Genomic DNA, 23,922 nt, shown 5'->3' with positions numbered 1-23,922 from the left:
TTATACCTTGGTATTCACAGTGCTGTCAAATTAGAAAAATGGGCCCTGTCTGGAAAAGTATACACATAGGAGACATGAATGAATGAAAAAATAATGCTCATAGCGGTGGGCCTAAGGTGGTGGGAGATGTGTTATCACACACACAAAAAAACTCTATGTTCAGCGACAAGATGTTACTAAGCAGGAAAAGAAACTTAAAAATGTAGACAAGTGGCAGCCGAAAAGGTTGTGAGTTAACTAGAAAATTCAATTAACTCTAAAACGCCATTTTCTGAACATTTAAGTTAATCAAAGTTTGGTTAGGATATGGATTTCAGATATGCATGGAACCTCTTGGAATCAGGCTGGACACAATCAGTGCCCCCTTTCTATGGAAGTAAATAGCTCTGTGTTAACTGAAAGCCTCAGCGGTTTTGAATCATTTCCCACCCCCAGTAAAGAGGTCCTTTTGGTTTGCCTCTTCTGGAAAGTGTTTGTGAGTTATTAGCCACGTGAATGTAGGGTTTTAATTCAATCTTTTTGACCCTCTCTTTATGTACCTTAAAAAAAAAATCAAGGAAGGACAAACAAGAGCATTTGAGTACCTACTATGTAATATTTATATTGTAAGAGAATTATTTTTTCCCCCATTTACTCTTACCCTGCAGTTTACAGATCAAGAAACCAGTGCAGAGTTAAGTTGCTTGCCCAAGATCCATACTCTTAATTCCTGAATCATAGGGTAGTTTGGACGAAATAAGAACAATCTCTGTGAAAATACGTAATGTACTGCCTAGTACATCATACGTGCTCCCTAAATTTCATTTGTCAGCATGAACAATGCATGAGGCCCATATTGGGTTTTTGTAATCCTAAAAGTTTCTAAAGCTGGACAATGGCCTTTCTAATGCAAAATTGACAACTGGTTTTTATGTACATAAAAGGTGAGTCAGTACAAAGAAGATGTAAGTAGCAACTGATTTTTAAAAATCCAAGGAATTCCGGAGACCAGGGAGTATATGTATAATATGAATACACTGGTGGCCATAGCCCCAGGTTGAAGGGATTGAGGGGTGTGCTATGAACTTTCAACTGTGTGACCTCAGGCAAGTTATTTGAGGAAAACAAGGGCTGAGAGATCAAGAGGTCTGTTTTACACACCTGGAGGCTTCCAGTACACTTAGTGTTTATTTAGATGTTGAAACTGAAGTCAGAGTTCAAGCCCAGACTTCCTAATTCAAAGATGAGTGTTCTTTCACCCCCTCATCCATCATGCTTGTGGAGTTACTGGTGTTCCCTAGAGGACGTCAGTCTTCTAATTGTTTCCAAGTGCTTCCTGTGTGCTGAGGGTAATTAATGAATGAGGGACTCTAAAGCAAAGAGATCTTTACTGCAACTGGAAAAAAATATTTTATAGCTGTAAAAATTTCCTGGGTATGGTATGAATTGCAGATCATTTAAATATGGAATGGTGTCTAGTTTTTTAATAATTCTGTGGTTTATGGGGTCAGTAACCTTCAGAAGGAACAAAAGTAGTGTTTTCAAGTTATAAAGATTCCAGTATTTTCTCCTGCTTTCGTTCTAATGACAGAAATCATGGTGAGGTAGGGGGGAAGTAAGCCAAGGCAGTGTCTCCATTAGACCTTGGTTTAAATCTCAATTCCTCTTTTTACCAGTCATGGGAACTTAGGGTACGTTTAGGGTAAGTTACCAAACTGCTTTGTGTGAGGTGGGAATAATTCCGTCTCAGAGTTGCTATGAAGATTAAACGAGATAATTTTAAGACGCATACCATAGCTATCATAGGAGCTCGACAGATATTCTTATTCCCATCATCTCCTCTCTTCTCCTGCCTCTCATGTAATGAGTATTTTAGTTCTAGGCCAGTGGTCCCCAAACCAGCAGCATCAGGAGCAGCTGTGAACCTGTTAGAATTAGAAATTCTTGAGCCCCACCCTAGACTTACTGAATTAGAAACTCTGGGGATGGGGTCCTGTGATCTGTGTTTCCATTCCTCCTCCAGGGGTTTCCGATGCACTGGTCCAGAGTATTTGCAGGGCACTCTATGAGTGAAGTACATATGAGTTGCTCACTATCGTGTGCTTTGAAGAACCTTGGGGCAGGACAGGATTAAAGACGCAGACGTAGAGAATGGACTTGAGGACACGGGGAGGGGGAAGGGTAAGCTGGGACGAAGTGAGAGAGTGTCATGGACATATATACACCACCAAATGTAAAACAGATAGCCAGTGGGAAGCAGCCTCATGGCACAGGGAGATCAGCTCTGTGCTTTGTGTCCACCTAGAGGGGTGGGATAGGGAGGGTGGGAGGGAGACGCAAGAGGGAGGGGATATGGGGATATATGTACATGTATAGCTGATTCACTTTGTTATAAAGCTGAAACTAACATACCATTGTAAAGCAATTATACTCCAGTAAAGATGTTAAAAAAATCCTTTAAAAACAAACAAAAAAATTTTTAAACAAATTTATTTATTTATTTATTTCTGGCTGCGTTGGGTCTTTAGTTGTGGCACACGGGCTTAGTTGCTCCGTGGCATGTGGGATATTCCTGGCCAAGGGCTCGAACTCTTGTCCTCTGCATTGGCAGGTGGATTCTTAAACACTGCACCACCAGGGAAGCCCAAGACAAAAGAATTTTAACAATGAATATCTATATTCCCAGCACCTCATAGATGCTAACATTAACTTTTTACTGTTCTTGCTTCGTCACCCATCTGTTGTCCATCCCTTTAATTTATCCTTCTGTCCTTTGTATTGTGTAGTTTTTTTTGTTTGTTTTGTTTTGCTTTTTGGCCACACTGTGCAGCATGAGGGATCTTAGTTCTCTGACCAGGGATCGAACCTGTGCCGCCCACAGTGGAAGCGCAGAGTCCTAACCACTGGACCGCCAGGGAATTTCCTGTAGGATATAGTTTTAATACTCACTGTGAATTCTCTTGTAGAATGTAAGTACTGCATTCTCCAGTTGTTTGCTTAGACTGGTTGAATGGTTGTATTTTACGCAGATAACTTGCTTAGTCCTACGTCATGGCTAAAGGAGTTTCTTGGCCCTTTATTATTTTGGGATTTGTTCCTTTCTGTGTTGCTGGGACCTTGTGTGCATTCTGAGAGAGTCAGAAGGGCTGCTTGAGAGTTCAAATAGGGACTCTTTAGGGACACAGGAGGAGGAGGGAGAAAGTGATAAATGAGTTCAGTGGAATCTACTGATGTTTAATCTGGGATGTGCTTATTCTCACTGCCTGTCCTGGGCCTGTTGGCTGGGGCGCTGGGGCCAGCTGAGGGCTGGCAGTTCTGAGGTCTAATGTTTCTTTGGAGGAAATGGAAAGATGTAAACTTGGCAAGCCTTCTTGTTGTTTTGTTTTGTTTTTTCTCCTGGAACCATTGGTTGCTTTTCTGGCTGTACTGTGTTGTAAGATAGCATCTGGCACAGAGGGATCCCTTTGGAACTAGTATCAGAATTGGGGCCTGCCTCTGTTGAGAAAGGCAGCACAGGTGAGACAAAAGGGAAAACCTCAGAATGGTCAACTGAAGAGTTATTGAATTACTCATGTTGGAAGCAGGTATTTGCACTCCTAGTACCTGCTCCCTGCTCTGATTGAAATGTCCTTCCAGGTTAGCAGATTTAATTGGCTTCGTTGTGAGGACTGACGGGACTGCAGCATTTCCCGTGGATTTATCTTCAGAGCTATTACTTTCCCCAAGTTTCTTAATTTAAATGTTTCATGATCACTTGAGATCAAGATAGAAGCTTTTGATCATTCTTGCTTGGTGGGAACTGGAGGTACTTTTAACTGGGGCCTGGATTTAATCTACCATATTGAATGACTGTTCTCAAACTTATGGGGTGGATCTGAGTACCCTTTTCCAGAAAAAGTAACAGCTCTATTTTAGAGTAAAGTGTTTCAAGATACTTTAAATTTTTTTTTTTTTTTTTTGGCGGTACGCGGGCCTCTCACTGTTGTGGCCTCTCCCGTTGCGGAGCACAGGCTCCGGACACGCAGGCTCAGCGGCCGTGGCTCACGGGCCCAGCCGCTCTGCGGCATGTGGGATCCTCCCGGACCGGGGCACGAACCCGCGTCCCCTGCATCGGCAGGCGGACTCTCAACCACTGCGCCACCAGGGAAGCCCTAAATTTTTATATATATTTAAAATTTGCATATATAATTTCCCCTTTAGACTTCCTTTACTATTTCTTCTGGAACTAGTTGATGCATGTATTCTCTATGAAGATGAATTTTCCAAAATGATATAAAGGCAGTGATGATAGATATATTTTCCTTCATTAGACCTGAGGGCATGGATGGTATTGAACCTAGTGGTTCTGACTTGGTTGCAAGTTGGAATCACTTTGAGAGCTTAAAAATACTGATGCCAGTTCAGCAAGGTTTCAGAATACAAAATACAAAAACCAATTGTATTTCTATGCACTAGCAAAGTAATATGATAATGGCATTTAGACAACAATTCTATTTACAATAATATCAAAAGGAATAAAATACTTGGGAATAAATTAAAAAAAAGAAGTACAAAGCTTATACTCTGAAAACTACAAAACATTGTTGAAAGAAATTCAATAAGACTAAATACCCCATTCATGGATTAGAAGACTTAATATTATTAAAAATTACAGTATTCCCTAAAACGGATCTACAGATTCAACACAATTTCTATCAAAATCCCAACCATCTTTGCAGACACTGATGAGCTGATCTTAAATTCATATGGAAATTTGATGGACCTAGAATAGCCAAAACAATTTTGAAAAAGAAGCACAAAGTTGGAGAACTCACTTCCTACTTTCAAACTTACTACAGTGCTATAGTAATCAAAACTGTGTGATACTATCCAAAGGACAGACAGATAGATGAATAGAATAGAATTGAGAGTTCAGAAGTAAATTCTCATGTTGTCAATTGATTTTCATCAAGGGTGCCAAGGCAATTCAAAGGGGACAGAATAGTTTTTCAACGAATGGTGCTTAGACAAGTGGATATCCATTTGCAAAAGAATGAAGTTGGACTGCTTCCTCACACCACCTACAAACGTTAACTCAAAAATGGATTATAGACCTAACTATAAGAGCTAAAGCCAAAAAAATCTTAGAAGAAAATATAGGAAATAGAAAAAATTTAATGACCTTGGGTTAGGCAAAGCATGAACAAAAGGAAAAAAAATTATACTCTATCAAAACTAAATACCTGTATACTTCAGTAGATGCCATCAAGAAAGTAAAATGATAACCTACAGAATGGGAGAAAGTATTTGCAAATCATGTCTGATAAGGGGCATATGTAGAATAAATAAAGAATTCTTAAAACTCAATAGTAAAAACACAATTAAAAATGAGCAAAAGATCTGAATAGACATTTTGCCAAAGAGGGTGTACAGATTATCAATAAGCACATGAAAAAGTGCTCAAAATCATTAGCCATCAGATAAATGCAAATCAAAACCACAGTGAGATACCACTTTACACACATTAGGATAGCTAGAATAAAAAAGACAGTAACAAGTTCTGGTAAGGATTTGAAGAAAATGGGAATCCTCATTCTGCTGGTGGGAATGTAAAATGACGCAGTTGCTTTGGAAGATAGCCTAGCAGTTCTTCAAAAGAAAACATAGAGTTACCATATACCACATCCCCTCCTAAGTATATACCTAAAAGAAATGAAAACATGTATATACTATTGAAAGAAGCCAGTCACAAAGGACCACATATTGTTTGATTCAGTTTATGTGAAATATCCAGAATAGGCAAATCCATAGGGACAGAAAGTAGACTGGTGGTTGCCTAAACCTGGGGTGGGAGGATTTGGGGGGAAATGGGGAGTGACTACTAGTTGGCATGGGGTTTCTTTTGGGATTATGAAATGTTCTAAAATCTATGTGTGACAGTCGTACAACTCTGCGATTATGTTAAAAGCCATTGAATAAAAGCAATAAAACATATATACATATATAAAATACACATATGTATATATATGTATAATATACACATGTACATATATCAGTACATATACATGCATATATAACATACTGATGCCTGGTCCTTCCCTCTGAAATTTCTGAGTTGATCGGTCTGTGGTGTGGCCTGGGCATTGGACTTTTGGAAAGCTCCCCAGGTGATTCTATAAAGCACCCAATGTAGAGAGTCTTTGTTACTAGACCTTGTTCCTGAAGAGTGTATTCTGTGTGCCAGCAGCATCAGTAAGACCTGGGAGCTTAAGAGGAGGGCAGAATCTCAGACCCCACCCCAGATCTACTGAATCAGAATCTGCATTTTTAATAGGATCCTTGAGTGATTCGAATGGACATTAACGTTTAAGAAGCATTTTCAGTAACGTATTTGAATAGTAAGGCTGATGAGTGTTATCTTTGAAATTCGCTACCTTCCTGTTCAAACATCCTTCTTCCTTCTGCCCAGGGTTTCTCCTTAAGGCTACTCTTTGGGGTTCCTGTACCCTGTTCCAGTGTGTGTGTATGTGGGGGCCTTCCCCACGCACTACCAACCAATTTTCAGATACCAGCAGAGTCTGGAGATGGTGTTAGATTCCAAAGGTTAAGGGTTCAGTTGTGCAAGACTCCCCCCCACCCCCACCCCGACAACACACACACCTGCCCATTTCAGACACCAGTCATAAGCCCAGGTTGTTACTTGGGCTTCTGACCATTGGCTCAGATGTAGATTCCTACGACTCCCTCCATAGACTTCGGACGCCAGTCCCAAGCCCAGGTTGTTAACTGTTCTGCTGACTGATTGGCTGTAAATCAGAGGTTCCCATGATCCCCTCTTTGGATTTGATTAATTTGCTAGAGAAGCTCATAGAACTCAGAGAAACATTTTACTTCCTAAATTACTGGCTTATTATAACAGAATATAACTCAGGAATAGCCAGATGGAAGAGATACATAGGGCAAAGTATGGGAAAGGGCATGGAGCTTCCAAGCTCTACCCAGCTCACCACTCTCCCCAAATCTCCACGTATTTACCAACCAGGAAGCTTTCTGAACCCCATCATTTTGGGTTTTTATGGAGGCTTCATTACATAGGCACAACTGATTAAATCATTGACCATTGGTGATCAATTAAACTTCCAGCCCTTTTCCCCTTCCTGGAAGTTGAGGGTTGAGACTTGAAAGTTCTAATCCTTTAATCATAGCACTGGTTCCCCTGGCAACCAGCCCCCCATCCTTAGGTGACCTGGGGGCATTCCAAAGGTCATTTCATTAATCTCAAAAATATACAAACAGCTCATGAAGCTCTATCAAAAAAACAAACAACCCAATCAAAAAATGGGCAGAAGACCTAAATAGACATTTCTCCCAAGAAGACATACAGATGACCAAGAAACACATGAAAAGATGCTCAACATCACTAATTATTAGAGAAATGCAAATGAAAACTACAATGAGGTATCACCTCACACTGGTCAGAATGGCCATCATCAAAAAAATCTACAAACAATAAATGCTGGAGAGGGTGTGGAGAAAAGGGAACCTTCATGCATTATTGGTGGGGATGTAAATGGATACAGCCACTATGGAGAACAGTATGGAGGTTCCTTAAAAAACTAAAAATAGAACTACCATATGACCCAGCAATCCCACTACTGGGCATATATCCAGAGAAAACCATAATTCAAGAAGACATATGCACCCCAATGTTCATTGTAGCACTATTTACAATAGCCAGGACATGGAAGTAAGCTAAATGTCCATCAACAGAGGAATGGATAAAGAAGATGTGGTACATGTATACAATGAAATATTACTCAGCCATAAAAGGGAATGAAATTGGGTCATTTGTAGAGACATGGATAGACCTAGAGACTGTCATACAGAGTGAAGTAAGTCCGAAAGAGAAAAACAAATATCATATATTAATGCATATCAGTTAATATCTGAAAAAATGTGTATAGTTGATCCTATTTACAAAGGAGAAATAGAGACACAGACTTAGAGAACAAACCTATAGATACCGGACTTCCCTGGTGGTGCAGTGGTTAAGAATCCGCCTGCCAATGCAGGGGACACGGGTTTGAGCTCTGGTCCGGGAAGATCTCACATGCCACGGAGCAACTAAGCCCTTGTGCCACAACTACTGAGCCTGTGCTCTAGAGCCCGTGAGCCACAACTACTGAGCCCACGTGCCGCAACTACTGAAGCCTGTGCGCCTAGAGCCCATGCTCCACAACAAGAGAAGCCACCTCAATGAGAAGCCTGTGCACCACAACAAAGAGTAGCCCCTGCTCACCGCAACTAGAGAAAGCCCACACACAGCAACAAAGACCCAACACAGCCAAAAATAAATAAATAAATAAATAAATAAAATAATATAAATAAATTTCTATTAAAACAAACAAACAAACAAAACATATGGATATCAAGGGGGGGAATGAATTGAGAGATTAGGATTAACGTATATACACTGTTGATACTATGTATAAAATAGGTAACTAACAACCTACAGTATAGCACAGGGAACTCTACTCAGTGCTCTATGGTGACCTAAATGAGAAGGAAATCCAGAAAAGAGGGGATATATGTATACGTATAGCTGATTCACTTTGCTGTACAGTATAAACTAACACAATATTGTAAAGCAACTATGCTCCAATTAAAAAAATGTAAAAAAAAAAAAGTCATTTCATTAACATAAGACACAATTCTCTCTCTTACCACTTAGGAAATTCCAAGGGTTTTAGAAGCTCTGTGCTAGAAAAAGGATGAAGACCAAGTATGTTTTTCTTAATATAAATCACAGTATCACAGCTGCCCTTCCCAATGGGGATCTCGTAGTTTCTAGTGTTTCTTGTCTATAAAAACCTATTTGTCTTATATCCTTTTCTTCGGGGCTCTGTGCTCTGCAGAGCCCTGAATGAAGTGAGAGTGAGCCATCTGGGGGAAGAGCATCCCCGGGAGAGGAAATGCAAATACCAAGAAAGGCCTTAGGACTGGAGCAAGTTGGGCTTGTTGGAGAAATAGAAGGCTCGGGTTCCCAGAATAAGGGAGGAATGCGGTAGGAATGAGGTCGGGGCAGTAGCTTGGAGTTGGAACGTGTAGGACCTTGTGAGGCACGGTAGAGAGTTTGAGAGGCAGTCTAATGAGGTGCACATTCATTGGAGGGTTTGGGACAGGAAAATAATATATGATTTTTATTTAAAAAATGTATAAAGAGCACTCTGGCTGCCCTTTAGAGTAGAAGCCAAGAGACCCCTGAGAAGGCTCTTGCAGGGGTCTTTGAAAGAGTGATGGTGACTTGAATTGCAGTGGGTGTGGTAGGAAGTGGTTAGATTTGGGACCTGTTTTGGTTGTGGAGTTTGAGGAAGAGAGGAATCAGGGATGGTTTTTGTTTTGGCTCTGCAAGTAGGTAATTGGTTCCAGTGACTGAGATGGGAAGCCTGGGGATGTGGGGAAGCATGTGTGTTGATATGATGGGGCAAGCGGATTCCAAAGCTCTGCTAAGTCAAGTCTGAGGCTGTGATTAGACAACCAGGTGAAGATGTGTAGTAGGCATTTATTGGATATAGGGGTAAGAGAGAAAGAGGTGTCAACCCAGAAACTCCTAGGTTTCTGGGTTATACAACAGCGTGGATGGAAATGCCATTCCTAGAGATAGAAGACACAGGACAAGGATGGGATTTGGGGGAGGGGATCGTGAATTCAGCTTTGCATTTGAGTGTGAGGTCCCTATGAGCCATTCAGGGCCCAGTATGCTAAGTACCCAGTTTGATGTGCAGCTTTGGAGCACATGTGGAGAGATCTGGCCTGGAAGGGTAAATTTGGAATTCATTGATTTTTTGGTTGAGATTCGGCCAGGAGAATGGAAATCACTCCTGGTCTTTCAAAACAGGAAGTTTCATTCAGCTGATTGGTTATAAAGGTGATGGAGGACCGAGAAGCCAAATAGGGCAGTGAAGCACCTAGATATTAGCAACAACAGGAAGCAGCATTCCCCTGGAAGCCAGGGGACAAGAGGAAGAAAAGGTATTACTAGAATAGGAGTTAGGGTATCTGGTGAGAACTAGAGCCATTGTGGGAGTTAGAGCCATGGGGAAGGGTCTTGTCCAGGAGGAGCAGGAGATGCAGCCACTGTCGGAGGTCAGTACAGAAAGCAAAGGGGTGGAGGTGGAAATGCCCAGGCTCCTTCCCTCCTCCCACCCTCTAGTTTTTCAGTAATGCCTCCCATTGGCCAAGTCTCCCTGGAACCCAGGAAATACATTCTCTGCGTTACAGAGCAGAGCAGGAAGTGGGGAATGGACCTGAGAACAAATAGGCAGTGGACCAAATAAATAACTAGTTCTATCGAGTTAATGAGGTGACCAAAAAGAAAGTGTGAAAAGAAAAGAGTTTTGATCCCATCCTGAAATTCCAACATTTAAGAATTGAGTAGAGGAAGTAAAAGAGATTGAGGAGGAATGGCCGGAGAGGAAGAATGAAACTCAGGGAAGTGTGGAATTCTGAAGGCAAGGGAGGAGAAAGTTCCAAGAAAGTAGGGGTGGTTCATTGGGTCTTAGACCGCCGAGAGGTCAGGAAGAAAGAAAATGTGTATGGATGTAGTGACATGGAGGTGGCTGCTGACTTTAGCACCCACTTCAGTGAAACTGTAGGGGAGGAATGGGGATGGGGATGGTGAAGGAGGTGAGGGCAGACAGCTCTTTCACACACTTGACTGAAGAAAGGAATGAAGAAGGCAGTGTACAGCCAGCAATAGGAGTAAGGGAGGGCTATTTTTCTTTGCTGCTTTATTATTGTTTTTCTATAAGTAGGATATTTTTAGGCATGTTTAACTGCTGGAGAAGAACCCAATACATGGGGAAATATTCAAGACATAGGAAAGAAGCTAGATGATCAATAGGGTAAATTTCCTGAAAGTCAGCAGGGAATGGGAACTAGAAAACAGTGGAGTTGGCCCTGGAAGGTGGTGTCGGCTCATATGTGTCCAAGGAGAAGAGAAGAGAGGAATGCTGCACGTGGGGTGGGTTTCTGTTTCAGTGATTGGAACAGAAGGAGTTTTTGCCGCAAAGCTGGTAGGTGGTAGATTCATGCTTCCAGCTCCCACAGATGTCTGAGTGTCTACCATGTACCAGCTCCTGTGATGGGTGTTTCCAGAGGATATGAAGAGGAATAAGACAGGATCCAGACCTTGAAGGGTGCCTGGGCTACTGGAGAGATATGCAAGTTCACAGTCTACTGCAATGTAGGATGATAATCGCTGCATGATTTCCATGTACAACATGCTTCCATTGTTAACATCTGGTGTTACCTAAGGTGTTGATGGGAATATTGGCAAGTAGGGAGGAAAATCCGAGTCTTCTGGAGAATTGCAGGAGAGGAGGCGGTTGTATACTTTATAAAATTCTCTTTGGAGGGCTTGATATTCTAATACATCCTCAAGGAAAAATGCCATACTACCAGCCGCACTGCCGTTGAGAATCACACTGTTCTCCTTTTGATGGATTTGTAGGGATTCCTTTTGAAGGGGAAAATAACTTGAACCCCAATATTGAGATAGGCTAAAATAAAAATAATTTTAAACTCACTTAAACTGATAAAACATAATACAAGGGATAAGCACATTAAACTTCTATCTCAAACAACAAGAACATCAGAATAAATGCATAAGCTAAATATTAACTAAAATTATAGACCAATAAAATTTAAGTTAACATTAATGTGATGGGCGTTGCTTAGTTTCCACTAGACGACTTTTAACAGTTAGGCTCTGAGTTTGGTGTGTTCCAGGGAACAAGTGGTCATTCAGTGATCTTGCCACTTTTCTGTGTTGGAATCACTAAAAATCTTGATTTGTACAGCTTTCACTTGGCCCAGATACTTCCATTGTTTTCTCTTCAGCCTGTGACAATGAAAGCATTCCTCCTTGGCAAAACAGGACTGCCCCGCCAGCACAAGTGTGAGCGTGGACACTGAGTGGAAATGGGTCTTCTCTGCTTTTTTAAGACCATTAAATAAACATGAAATGAGGGGAAAAAACCTAGCCATGGAGAACTTGGGAGCTCTCAAGAATGCACCTTTGCACCCAGTTTGAAAAGTAGTGTGCTAGCTGGTCTGCAAGGTGCTGTGAGAGCAGACAGTCTGGGCGTTGCATCAGACTGGGGTCCAAGGCAAGGAAGGCTTTCTTGAATAAGAGAAGCTTAAGGATGAGAAATGTAAAACTAAGGTCTCTTTTTAACATTAGTTATGGTTTATTGTTTGATTTGGGGCTTCTTTGTAGTCATCTGGTACCAGGTTTTCCTATCAGTCCTCTGATGTCCTGTGTAGTTGACAAAGGGGTATAAAGGTGATCCCCGTCACTAGAAATATCGTATTTGTGAAAAGTCAAGGTTTCTGAAAGGGGTTTTGTAAGAAAACAGTTTTAGGATCATGCTGTACCAGGAAACAACTTACTGCTTAGCTATGGGTTGTTGATTTATTTGAATTTTTTTGAACCCATTATATGTTTCCAAGCCAGGATACTTTGGGTGTGTTAAAAGGCTTTTTGAATTGGAAGAGATACCATCTTGAGTTGTACTAATAATTTAGCTCAATGGCATCCAACAAAGAAGGCATTATTCTTGGATCATGTATACACATCATAGTCTGAACTGGAGTAAACAGAATATTGGCTTCAATAAGAGATATTATTTAGAACACACTTGAGACATTGTGATGTAATTGTGTACCAAGGGGCCGAGAAGTGTTAGTCTGCATTTTATTAAATATCCATTTTAGTGTACAGCATTGTACTAGGAATGATAAAAAGAAAAACAGACATTTACTCAAGGCCTGTCTAGATTTTGGCCTCAAGTACTTCCCCCTCATCACCTTCTTTCCCACCCATGGCTGAGCTAGGGCTGAGAAACCCTAGGTCAATAGGTCACCAACTCAGCTTCAAGCCATGTGGGCTGCCAGTTTTTATTTGACCTCAGAACCCCAGCACTGGCACCTAGAAGTGTCCACGATCCTGGGGCTCAATTTAAACTTTCAGTTACCGGCACTCGTTACCTCTCTTCTCCCAACAATGCCTGTTGTCCTCTTACTTCCCCTCCCCACCCTCTTGGGGTCACATCTCTTTTGGGGCTTTCATGTCTGCGTGCCTGCCTGAAGTTCAGAGACTTCTATTCCATCCTCTTCTTTACATTTGCATTCCTCTTTCACTTTTCAGAGTATTTTCGTGTATTTATCCTCATGGAGGACTCTCCACTTCCCTGACAGTAGAGGCTAGGCAGGTGGTGTTGTCCCATCTTACATCTGTGAGTGCCGCAGCGAGAGAGGTTAATTAATTACTTGCCCAAGATGCAGAGGAGATTTTTAGAGCTTGTACTTCAATTGTGATCATTAGAATCCAGTTCCATCAACTATTCATTGTAATGCTTTTTTTTTTCTTAGAAAAAACCTTTAAGAAAGCTATAAGGTAGTAACAGAGAATGAGCAGTTGTATAGTAAATATATTGATGTGTGTGTGTGTGTGTGTGTGTGTGTGTGTGTATAATTCTTGTGGCGGATACATAGGAGCTTTGTCTGAATGTTGTAGCCCTTTTTGCCTTGTCCATCTAATAGGTGAGAATATCTAATGAAGAATGCCCTTTGGTCAACTGGAAAATAACATCCCTGAAAGGGGCCTAGAAGAAACCCCTTTCTGGGAAGACTCCACTGTACATAATTCATAGGCTCTCAGGGTTGGAAGAGACACGTCATCTGGTTCACCAGGTGTTTGATGGTTAAATCCTTGGTTAGATCCCATCTGAATCCTTGAGGGCTGTGGAATGATTTTGAGGAACAATCATTATTATACATGACCCGTAATGACCTAAAGATGTTTCTATGTTCTATCAAACTAAATGGAATATTGGCGATTTAAAAGAAAAAATTGTTTCATTATTTTTTGGGTCATCGGAGCAGGAATAAAGATGCAGAAAGGGGAAGCTGGGATGAAATGAGAGACAAGCATTGACATATATACACTACCAAATGGATGGCTAGTGGGAAGCTGCTGCATAGCACAGGGAGATGCTTTGTGATGACCTAGAGGGATGGGTTAAGGAGGGTGGGAGGGAGGGGTTATGGGGATATATGTATACATATAGCTGATTCCCTTTGTTGTACAGCAGAAATTAACACAACATTGTAAAGCATTTATACTCCAATAAAGATGTGAAAAAAAAGATTTTTGAAAAGTTCAATTTTTGAAACATTTCCCTTAGAATTTGTTAGCTGTTACGAAAATTGCATAGTTAGACATTTGTTTAATCCTGTTGTTTAATGGAATGTGATTTTTTTTTAAATGTGACTAAATGACGGTAGTTTTCTTTTTTCTCTTTCTGTGTTTCTCTGTATTTACAAGCTAGATGCCATTTCTCCCAGAATTGTTAACCATTGTACGTAGGTTTAGTTTGTGTAACTTGCACAGGGGTCAGTGTGAATGCTTATGGTTCTTTTGTGCTTTAGCCAGAGGTACTAAAGAAGAGAGGGAAGGTTTGAGATTAAATTTTTGTGAAAGCTAATAGAAGACATATAATGAACCTAAGTTACTTGAAAATTCAGTAAGAGGCAGTAACTTGGGCTGGTTGTTTCCCCTCTTTGCCTTTGAATAGAAATGCACGCCCTAGTGAGGGAGTGTCAGGTGCCTGTTGCTGTAGCGTCACTTAGCAACATGCACTTACAAATCTCTATTTTGAACCATTGTTTCTCAGAATTAAAAAAAAAAAAAAAAAAAAAGGTCATATATTTAGACCCTGTAGTCAGTGTATACACCTCTAACTTCTGCCCTAAAAACACAGGTCTGATAATATTGTGGTCAGGAGAGTCTTTGTGGGAAGCTTCAAAATTCACTGGGTTTATGTATCCTGGTTGCAGTGTATCTAAGAGCATTACATTAGCAAATAGAACATACATTATAAACTCTTGGGAAAGCTTAGATTTCAGCTTTACAAATTTGCAGTATAAGTTGAGATGAATTTTTTTGCCTATAAAGACTCACATAGTCTCTTTAGTTCCTATTTAACTCTAAGCCTTTTCTATGGATGTAAATAAATAGTTCTACAGAGAGGCTTGAATAGAGATGTGTGTGATGTTCTCTTATAAATATCTGCTCTGTTTATGGAGCTTCCCTACCACAAGTGGTTTAACGGGTTTCCTGAAGGGAGTGGAGAAAGAATAATCTTAGAAGGCTAAAGGATTAACATTTCTCCACAAAGTTTTTGGAAGTCTGAGACCAGGTGAAATGCAGTAGAAATATGACTAAATCTGCATTTTGCACACTTCCGAAGGGCTTCCATGTACAAAATTTTAGCTTTGTGTTTGTGCGTATGAGTGTTTTAAACCCTGTGAAGTAGCCATAACAGGTTTTATTGTCCCCATTTTAAAAATTAAGGGAGGCAAGTCGGGGTCATGGTTTAGGTAATGTTCCCATTGTCACCTGATAGAGTGGCACTGAGGCTAGAGCCCAGATATTGGGATTTGAGGCTCATTATACTGTTCACTTTGTTTTTCTCAGATATCTTCCCCTTTGAGCCTAGAGACCATACCTTTTCACTCTTTCTACATCAGTTTCAAGTGGCCGCGGGAGAGATCAAGGCAGGAACGCTGGAATCTGTGGGGCAGTTGAAGGCCGAGAGGTCCTCCGGAGCAGAGCTGGGTGGACAGGGCTTCACATCATTTACTCATTTATTTGTCCCTTAGTGTGACACTAGTTTTCTTAGGCACTTTGGCAGTTCCTCTCGAGTTTTGCCTGTACATTGAAGTTCTTCCCCACATTTCCTTGCTACTGCTTTCTTATCATTCTTCCTCGTACTGGAGACCTTGTCTGGCATAGTAACTCCTAGAGCAAGTGATTGTTCACTCTTCTCTTGAGCAAAAAAGTGAAAGTTAAAATATTATATCTATACGGGGCCAATTGTCGGGGAAGAGTGACTTGAGAGGACTCTGTTCTCAGATATTGTTTATTCTCCAATTCGTACTAAATCATCTTTTATTCCCCAATTCATACTAAATCTTAAGCATTTTCCCATGTCTTTAAACATCATTTGAAAATATTTTTCTTGATTCTTCAGCATTCTATTGCATGGCTGTAGTATAATTTTTTTTTTTTTTTTTTTTTGCGGTACGCGGGCCTCTCACTGCTGTGGCCTCTCCCGTTGCGGAGCACAGGCTCTGGACGCTCAGGCTCAGCGGCCATGGCTCACGGGCCCAGCCGCTCCGTGGCATGTGGGATCTTCCCAGACCGGGGCACGAACCCGTGTGCCCTGCATCGGCAGGTGGACTCTCAACCACTGCACCACCAGGGAAGCCCTAGTATAATTTATTGATGCATTTTTCTATTTTGGATATTTAGGTTATTTTCTAGTTTTTCCTGTGATAAAAAACTGACTCCTTGGAGAAGGGAATTTTTAAGTATTTACAGAGTTAAAAATATGGTTTAAATAGTTTGCCTTAGTCATTAATTCATTAGTACATTATAACAGTAACTTCAATCAGATAAATACATGATTGTTTTTCTGAAATAATACAATTGTGATAGTTTTATTTTCAGACAGGGAAAATGCATAAAGATGGTCAATGAAAGGAAAAGATGTCACAATTATGTCATTAGGATTTATTTACTAGTTAAGCTTTTATAAAAGGTGCAACAGCAGTATTTTTAATGTAGCAGGTTGACACATAAATGTATAGAGTTGTAAAAATCGGAACCAAATTATGACTAATTATTACTTTGTAAGAGTCATTAATTTATTGACCCTTATGTATTCTGGGGAGTGTCTTCCTCAAACATTTGAGCTTGACTGTTTTTCATCATGCATATAGAAAAGAGCTCACCAATTATAAGCAAACTAGTAGAAATTGAGGAGCCAGCTTTTGAATTTCTTAAGAGTTTGATCTCCCGGGACTATGCCTTTTAATTCCCTGTGGGCCTGTGGGGATGGGTTGGAAGGGAGAAGGGAGGGGTCGGAGGTCTTCATAAAGCTCTCAGTTCCTTTTCAGTCTGACTCACTTCTCCACCCAGTGTCCAAGATCCACATGCAACAGGCCATGAGTAGACCAAGTGTGTCTACGGTGTTCTGCTTCCTCTCTCTGGATTTCTTATTTCCTATCCAATATTTTCTCTCCCCGGGTTCTCCTCAAACTTCCTCATCATAGCATCTACCAAGGCCTATAGTTCTGGGAAGGTCTTATTCTCCCAAATTGTCTTTGACACTTCTTCCAGGTGTAGTTGCTATTGAGAGTATTCATAGGTGAGCCAGGGCCTTAATCTTATTTTGATTCTGTTTGGCAAGCTCAGCACGAGGGTCACAGAGTTCTACTTTCTGGCAAATTTTGAGGGAGAGGGACTGGGTAAAAATGGAACCAGGAAGTCATGTAAGTTAAAAAAAAAAAAAAAGTACAAAGAAGGCTTTTGCCATTAGTGCAAAAGAACGTTTCTCCTTTTCCCAGTCTATGGTGGATAAAATGTGTGAGCATACAGGCATTGACTTGTTGCCTTGGATAAACTCAGTATTCTTAGGATGAAGTCATACATAATTAATTACCTGTCTCTGCATTCTTTCCAGAGTGATGGCTCTTAGTATTATTCACACTCATGATAACTTATGTTTCCTGAGTACAGGAGCCCCAGGTCTGCCAATTAAGGAAGAAGAGGCAGTGGTGGTTATATAACCTTGGTGCTTCTGTAATGTGGTGGGTAATTATCTGTGTTTTTTTCTTCTTAACGCTTAGTGTCTGAAACAGTACATGCAGCTGGCAATCCGAGAAGGATGTGGGTCTCCTATCACTTGCCCTGACATGGTGTGCCTAAACCACGGGACCCTACAGGAAGCTGAGGTATGGATGACTGCACTCATTTTTCCCTCTTTCCTGTTGACATGATTTCCTAGGATCTTGACTCTTTATGTACTTCTCTGCGAGGGAGTCTAGAAACAAATTACAGAGGTTAACTTTTTTTTTTTTTTTTTTTTTTTTACAGAGGTTAACTTTTTAAAGGAGTACTTTATTGCTACATACCTTGGATTCTTTATAGAAACTGTTAAAGCTGTTACTTACTTTGGTTCTATTTCTAAATGCCCTCTGAGTATTGAAGAAGCTCTAGAATAGGCTAAGGTGCTAGAAATTTACCAAATGTGAGGTTTAGAGGCTGAATAGTCAGTGGCCTTATCTGAATAGTCAGATAAACAGGTGACAGATTAGCCACGGTTATAAATAATATAAATTATTGTGATTCTGCAAAGGTAGCCTGAGTTGAACCATTTCCAAAGAGCAGAGAAAGGCCTTTCATTCAATATATATCAGGCATAGAAATGTCTTTTTAGAGGGATTTCTTCTCCCACTGTATTAAGACTGTGATGTATCTCTTTCCTTTGTTTTTTCAATCCCTGATTAGTAGCTTGCCCTTAAATCTGCTTTTAACCTTCAGGCCCTGCTCACTTTAAATCTTGTCTGTGTTCATGTAGTTGCTTTCTTAGCCAGTATACCATCTAATCCTTTCATAAACTGAAAGGATTAGATGGTATAAAACTGAAGCCCAGAGTGTCTAAGTAATTTGCCCAAGAGTGCATATCTAAAAAGCAGAAGAGCTAGAATTCCAATCCAATACTTTCTGACAAATTACATGGCTTTAAGAGTAGAACTAGGTAGATAAATAGAATGCATGATAAAGGACTTGATAATTGAAAGCCCAATAGAGTGCATATATGTGTGTTGATATATAGGTCTGTGGATATGTATGTATGTGGATATGTGCCTGTGTGTGTATGAATATGTGTATGTAAACACGATACATACACACACATATACTTTGTATACAAATATATATGCTTTACATATACATCCTTTGCTTTGTAAGCAAAGCAGTCAGAAAGATGTTATAGACCATTTTTAACCAATCTGCATCTGGGCACCCTGTGTTTAGCTTATGAAATATCGGGTAAGTGGTACAATTGAGCTTGAAGTGTTTTGGGGGGAAGAATAAAAGGAATACATAATGGTTTAGAAGTTGTTCATTTTAGGAAAATCATGAAATAAATTGAATTTTTAAAATAAAAAGGCAGTATTGAATAGGTACATCCTGTGGTGAGAAATGTTTACTTTTGTGTGAGTAATGGGTAGAGGAAATTAAAATGGGGAAAAATTAGGTTATCTACCAAGAATACTATTGATCTGTGCAACTTGGAAGTGGTTTTTAAAATGAGACCCAGATTTGCAGGAGCATCTTTCTATACATAAGCCTTCCAGGGAATATGCTTCCTTTTTTTACTGAGTGTACAATGTGCCAGGCCCTGTTCCGGGCCAGGACAGAGGTGAATAAGACAGTCCCAGTGCTGTCCTCCTGGAGCTTCTGATCTAGCAGGGAGACATTATACTGATAAAGAGCCAGATAATTATAAGAGCAAAAAGTGTAAGATGGAACAGGCAGCAAGAGCCGTGTCTGCCATAGAATCTTATTTAATTCATGTACGCAAAATCTATTAAACATAAATGAAGTGACGTTTCTAAACAAGCCTTTGAAATTAATCCCAGTCTCTCTTCTAGATAAGCCTACAGGTGTCTATTTACATCTAACTAAAATTAAAATTAGAGATTCATTCCTTTGTTTGCACTGATCACATTTTAAGTACTCAGTAGCTACATGTGGCTAGTGGCTACCAGGTTAGACAGCACAGAACAGAACATTTCCATCTTTGCAGAAAGCTCATTACATAGTGGCGTTCTAGACTTTGAATGAATGGTAACCATTAGCCATTGACACTTTGGATATCACATGTTAGGGCTAATGTTGTACAGATGAATGAAGACAGGCCATGGTTTGTCTTGAGAGATCTCTAGAACAGTCTAACTTTTCTGGTTTTCTTAGTATAGACATTCCCTGGTCATCTTCCCCCATAGTTCTCTTCTCCTTCTTAATCCTTACTTTTCCCTCTGTTCACATGCTCATTCACACTTCCCTAGTGCTGATTCCATTTACCCAGCTTTACTCTAAAAACAATTTTACTTTTAGGCTGCATTAAAAGCAAATAAACCCATAGTGGCTCTTAAAAATGACAAAAGGGTATTTGAAAAACAGAACGAAAGCATACTCCAAACTAAACTATGGTACTTCTTAACATTCTCCAAAGTCTGTTTCCCATTAGGTAAGTAAGAGACACTCCAGGACATTAAAGGACCATTTCTGTACTCATAGGTCTGGCTAAGAGCCTGACTGAAGATGGGCGTGAATTACAGTAATCAAATGTTCTTAATTAACTTGCCACTATTTTTTTTTTCAGAGTAAAAATATGTGGTGGTGGTGGTGGTGATTGTCTCTCATTTTTGAACTGAGAAATGAATAGGTTATAATGGAGCTATTGGTGGCTTCGACAGTTTATATGGGACTGTTCCTTTCAAAGCAAATACCTTACACACATGAACTTGGGCTGTACCATCTCCCTTTCTGACTTGACATCAAGCTTTTCTCATATACAGTTATTATTATTATATCACATAGCTCTTAATCTAGATATTATTGAGTATATCACAGTGGGGCTTATCCACATTGTGCTTGACTGGATTCTGTCTCTGACTGCTTCTTCCGTCATTTAAAAAAGTATTTATGTTTATAGGTAACACATAAATATACTTTGCTTGTTAAGAATCATTCTGGTTCAGGCTGAGGTTCCCTTTGTGCTGCAGCTATTTATAGTACAATATATGGTTCTTCACCGTTCATTGTCTTACAAAATGCATGTAAGTATAAAACTTTTCATCTTCAAAGGACACCAGGTATTTAAGCTCTTTCCTCTGAATGCTTTCCTATGGAGGTCTAGCTCACAAAGGTGACTGTGCTTCATGTGTGTGTCTCCTACAAGCTGTAATGCATCCAGATTGGCTCAGTTGTGGCTTTGCCCCTTCACTTCTAGTTATCAGGAGTGGCTTCATCAGCAAAGCATTCAATGCCCAACCCAAATACTGTTTACATAAGAAACAGCAGAAAAGGCAGCTTCCTTCAATGTCACGGAAGCTGGAGGGAGTCAGTGACTGGAGGACTTGTGTCCTAGAGGCGCAGTTACTGGGACCCGGGGAATAGAAAAACCTTACTTGCGTCATCTGGTACTTTCAGCTGTTGCTCAGCAGCGTTTCGAATGCACTTGATCCAGGAATCTTGTCCAACATGGAATTATGAAAGGCAGGACACAGATGGTTGGTTCTGATAGCATTTCTTCAGGCCAGGCCTTTGCTTGAAGTTAGTAGCCCTGTTAAAAAGGTGATGACTCATTTAAGCAGTTTTCTTACTGTGTTAGGGAAGTAACATACCACCACAGGGAGAACCTGACCCATTTGTCTGGGCCATGTCAAATTTGAGTGGCGAGGGACTTCCCTGGTGGCGCAGTAGTTAAGAATCCACCTGCTAGTGCAGGCGACACGGGTTCAATCCCTGGTCCGGCAAGATCCTACATGCCGCGGAGCAACTAAGCCTGTGCGCCACAACTACTGAGCCTGCGCTCTAGAGCCCGAGAGCTACAACTACTGAGCCCGTGTGCCACAACTACTGAAGCCCGCGCACCCTAGAGCCCGTGCACTGCAACGAAGAGTAGCTCCCACTCACTGCAACTAGAGAAAACCCGCACGCAGCAACGAAGACCCAATGCAGCCAAAAATAAATTTTAAAAATACATATTTAAAAAAAAATTTTAAGTGGAGCACATACCTACCATTACACAGCCTGAGAAGTTGAACTTGTACCCCTTTCCAGCTGGCAGTGGATGGCAGGGAACAGCTTCTCACCCACCAATACTCCTTCCAAGTCCTGGGGCACTGACATGACCTGCCTTTACTGCTGGTGCCACAGCACATACCCAGAGTATGAATGGGTGCAGCTGTTCTTGTCAAGAACGGGGGCTCCAGAATTGCTGTAGGAAGGGATTTAGGGTGGGGCACTGTGGAAGGACTGGGATGGGGGGATGGAGGAGTGGAGTGCCAAGAAATTTGAAGTTATGTTTGCAAAATAAACACAGTTTTTACTCATATCACGTGTTTGTTTAGGGTGGCTTAGGTAAAGGCTGCTGGAATTATAAGAGATCCAGTTATTCCCCCCACATCACCCTTTAGCACTGTCTCCACTTGCCATCTTTTCATTTAACTCTTTTTTCCCCCCATTATCTGAGTATGAAGCTGGGGCAGAGGTAAAATGAGGATGCCCAGGCAAGTGGCCATATCGATGTTCCTGTAGTTTAAGGACCTGAATGGGAAGGGACTGAGCATGTCTATAAACAACCTTTGGCTGTGATCCCTGTTGGCTGGAGAAGAATAAAACTTTGGGGTGGCACAGGATAAAGGAATCTGCCATGCTGGAGTTAATAGATGTTTTTGAGATTCTAAGCTGAACTTCGTCTTAGAACATATTTAAAATGTTGTTTGAGGGCTTCCCTGGTGGCGCAGTGGTTGAGAGTCCGCCTGCCGATGCAGGGGACACGGGTTCGTGCCCTGGTCCGGGAAGATCCCACATGCCGCGGAGCGGCCGCGCCCGTGAGCCATGGCCACTGAGCCTGCGCGTCCGGAGCCTGTGCTCCGCAATGGGAGAGGCCACAACAGTGAGAGGCCCGCGTACCGCAAAAAAAAAAAAAAAAAAAATGTTGTTTGAGGGCCCGCACGCAGCAGCGAGGACCCAATGCAGCCAAAAATAAATAAATAAATTTTTAAAAAGATATGGCTATATACATTTTTAAAAAACTGCATATAAGTGGAGAGTAATGTTTCTAAGCTTCTCCTTTAAGTAAAGGCAAATATAAGAAGACTCAGCAGCGGTGGGGTGAATGTGTCACGTGGAAGTGCACCTGGGCATATCCCTTTTACTCATTGATGGGCTGAGGGAGAGAGGCGGGGGATGATGTGGGAAGATGTACTGAGGCCTCTGCAGAACAGGTAGAAAAAGAAGAGCAAAAGCAGCCCTTTCTGAAAGATTCCTGGCCCTGGAATTCCAGGTCTCCTCCATCTTTTGCTTCCCCAATGAGCAATACCTTCTGGCTCTCAGACAATGATGCCCTCTTGTTTTTTCAGCTAGGATTTGATAGCTAGTGTGAGCTTGGTTTATTACAGTCATATGAATGGGTGGATGGGCCAGTTTTTATTTTCTGGGTTGTGATAGGAAACATTCTTAGTTTCTGTGTTAGTGTGATAGGGCACTTATCCATAAGGCCAGTACTATTTCTCTTATCAGTATTTTTTTTTTTTCTTTTTTTGCGGTACGCGGGCCTCTCACTGTTGTGGCCTCTCCCGTTGTGGAGCACAGGCTCCAGATGAGCAGGCCCAGCGGCCATGTCTCACCGGCCCAGCTGCTCCGCGGCATGTGGGATCTTCCCGGACCGGGGCACGAACCCGTGTCCCCTGCATCAGCAGGCGGACTCTCAACCACTGCGCCACCAGGGAAGCCCCTCTCTTACCAGTATTTTTGCAAGTCACAGCCCTTCAAAAATTGCCAAAACCTTGACATGCTGTAATGATCAATTTCTGTGGTCAATTTCATCTCCAGATCTACTGATCTTTTGTATTCTGTGTTCAGCCTGTTCCTTTAATTTTTAAGAGCAACCATAGCAGAAGTATGACTTAAAGGGTCAAACCTAAGTAAAGTCCAGCCTATTTTTTCCCTCTTCTATCCTGGCTTTCCAGACCTTGATGGGTAGTACATACATGAAAGCCAATCCCTAGCTTTTGTGTTTTAACCATTTTACTTTTCTAACTAAAAGACAGCATATATTGTATTTATCAATATAATGAGAACACACTGTACTCTTAGCATTAATGCTCCTCTGGCAAGCAGGCTTCCCTGTCTGCTCTTTCTTTTCCTTTGGTTTTTATAGGGTTAGTGTCAATGTAGGTGGTGATGTCTGCTCAAATATTATGGTCATAGTTAGTAATGGTCCACAAGGGTGTGCCTTTTTGTTTCTTCTCATTTGT

The 23,922-nt window shown here is 41.1% G+C and overlaps 1 protein-coding gene across 7 annotated transcripts in view; it reads left to right on the top strand.

Moving 5' to 3' along the window:
* The window catches only part of RNF144B (ring finger protein 144B), a 109,379-nt gene that overhangs the window by 23,918 nt on the left and 61,539 nt on the right, over positions 1 to 23,922 (top strand). For all 7 annotated transcript variants that reach the window (XM_082639565.1, XM_082639563.1, XM_082639562.1 and 4 more), the window contains exon 3: positions 17,716 to 17,820. In XM_082639565.1, the coding sequence (XP_082495691.1) occupies positions 17,716 to 17,820 (105 nt within the window). The remainder of the gene's footprint in view (positions 1 to 17,715; positions 17,821 to 23,922) is intronic.

This window comes from Mesoplodon mirus (assembly GCF_964341445.2).
Source record: "Mesoplodon mirus genome assembly, chromosome: 12".
Taxonomy (NCBI): Eukaryota; Metazoa; Chordata; class Mammalia; order Artiodactyla; family Ziphiidae; genus Mesoplodon; species Mesoplodon mirus.
Note: the sequence above shows the minus strand (reverse complement) of the source record. Positions and strands in the feature narration are given on the sequence as shown.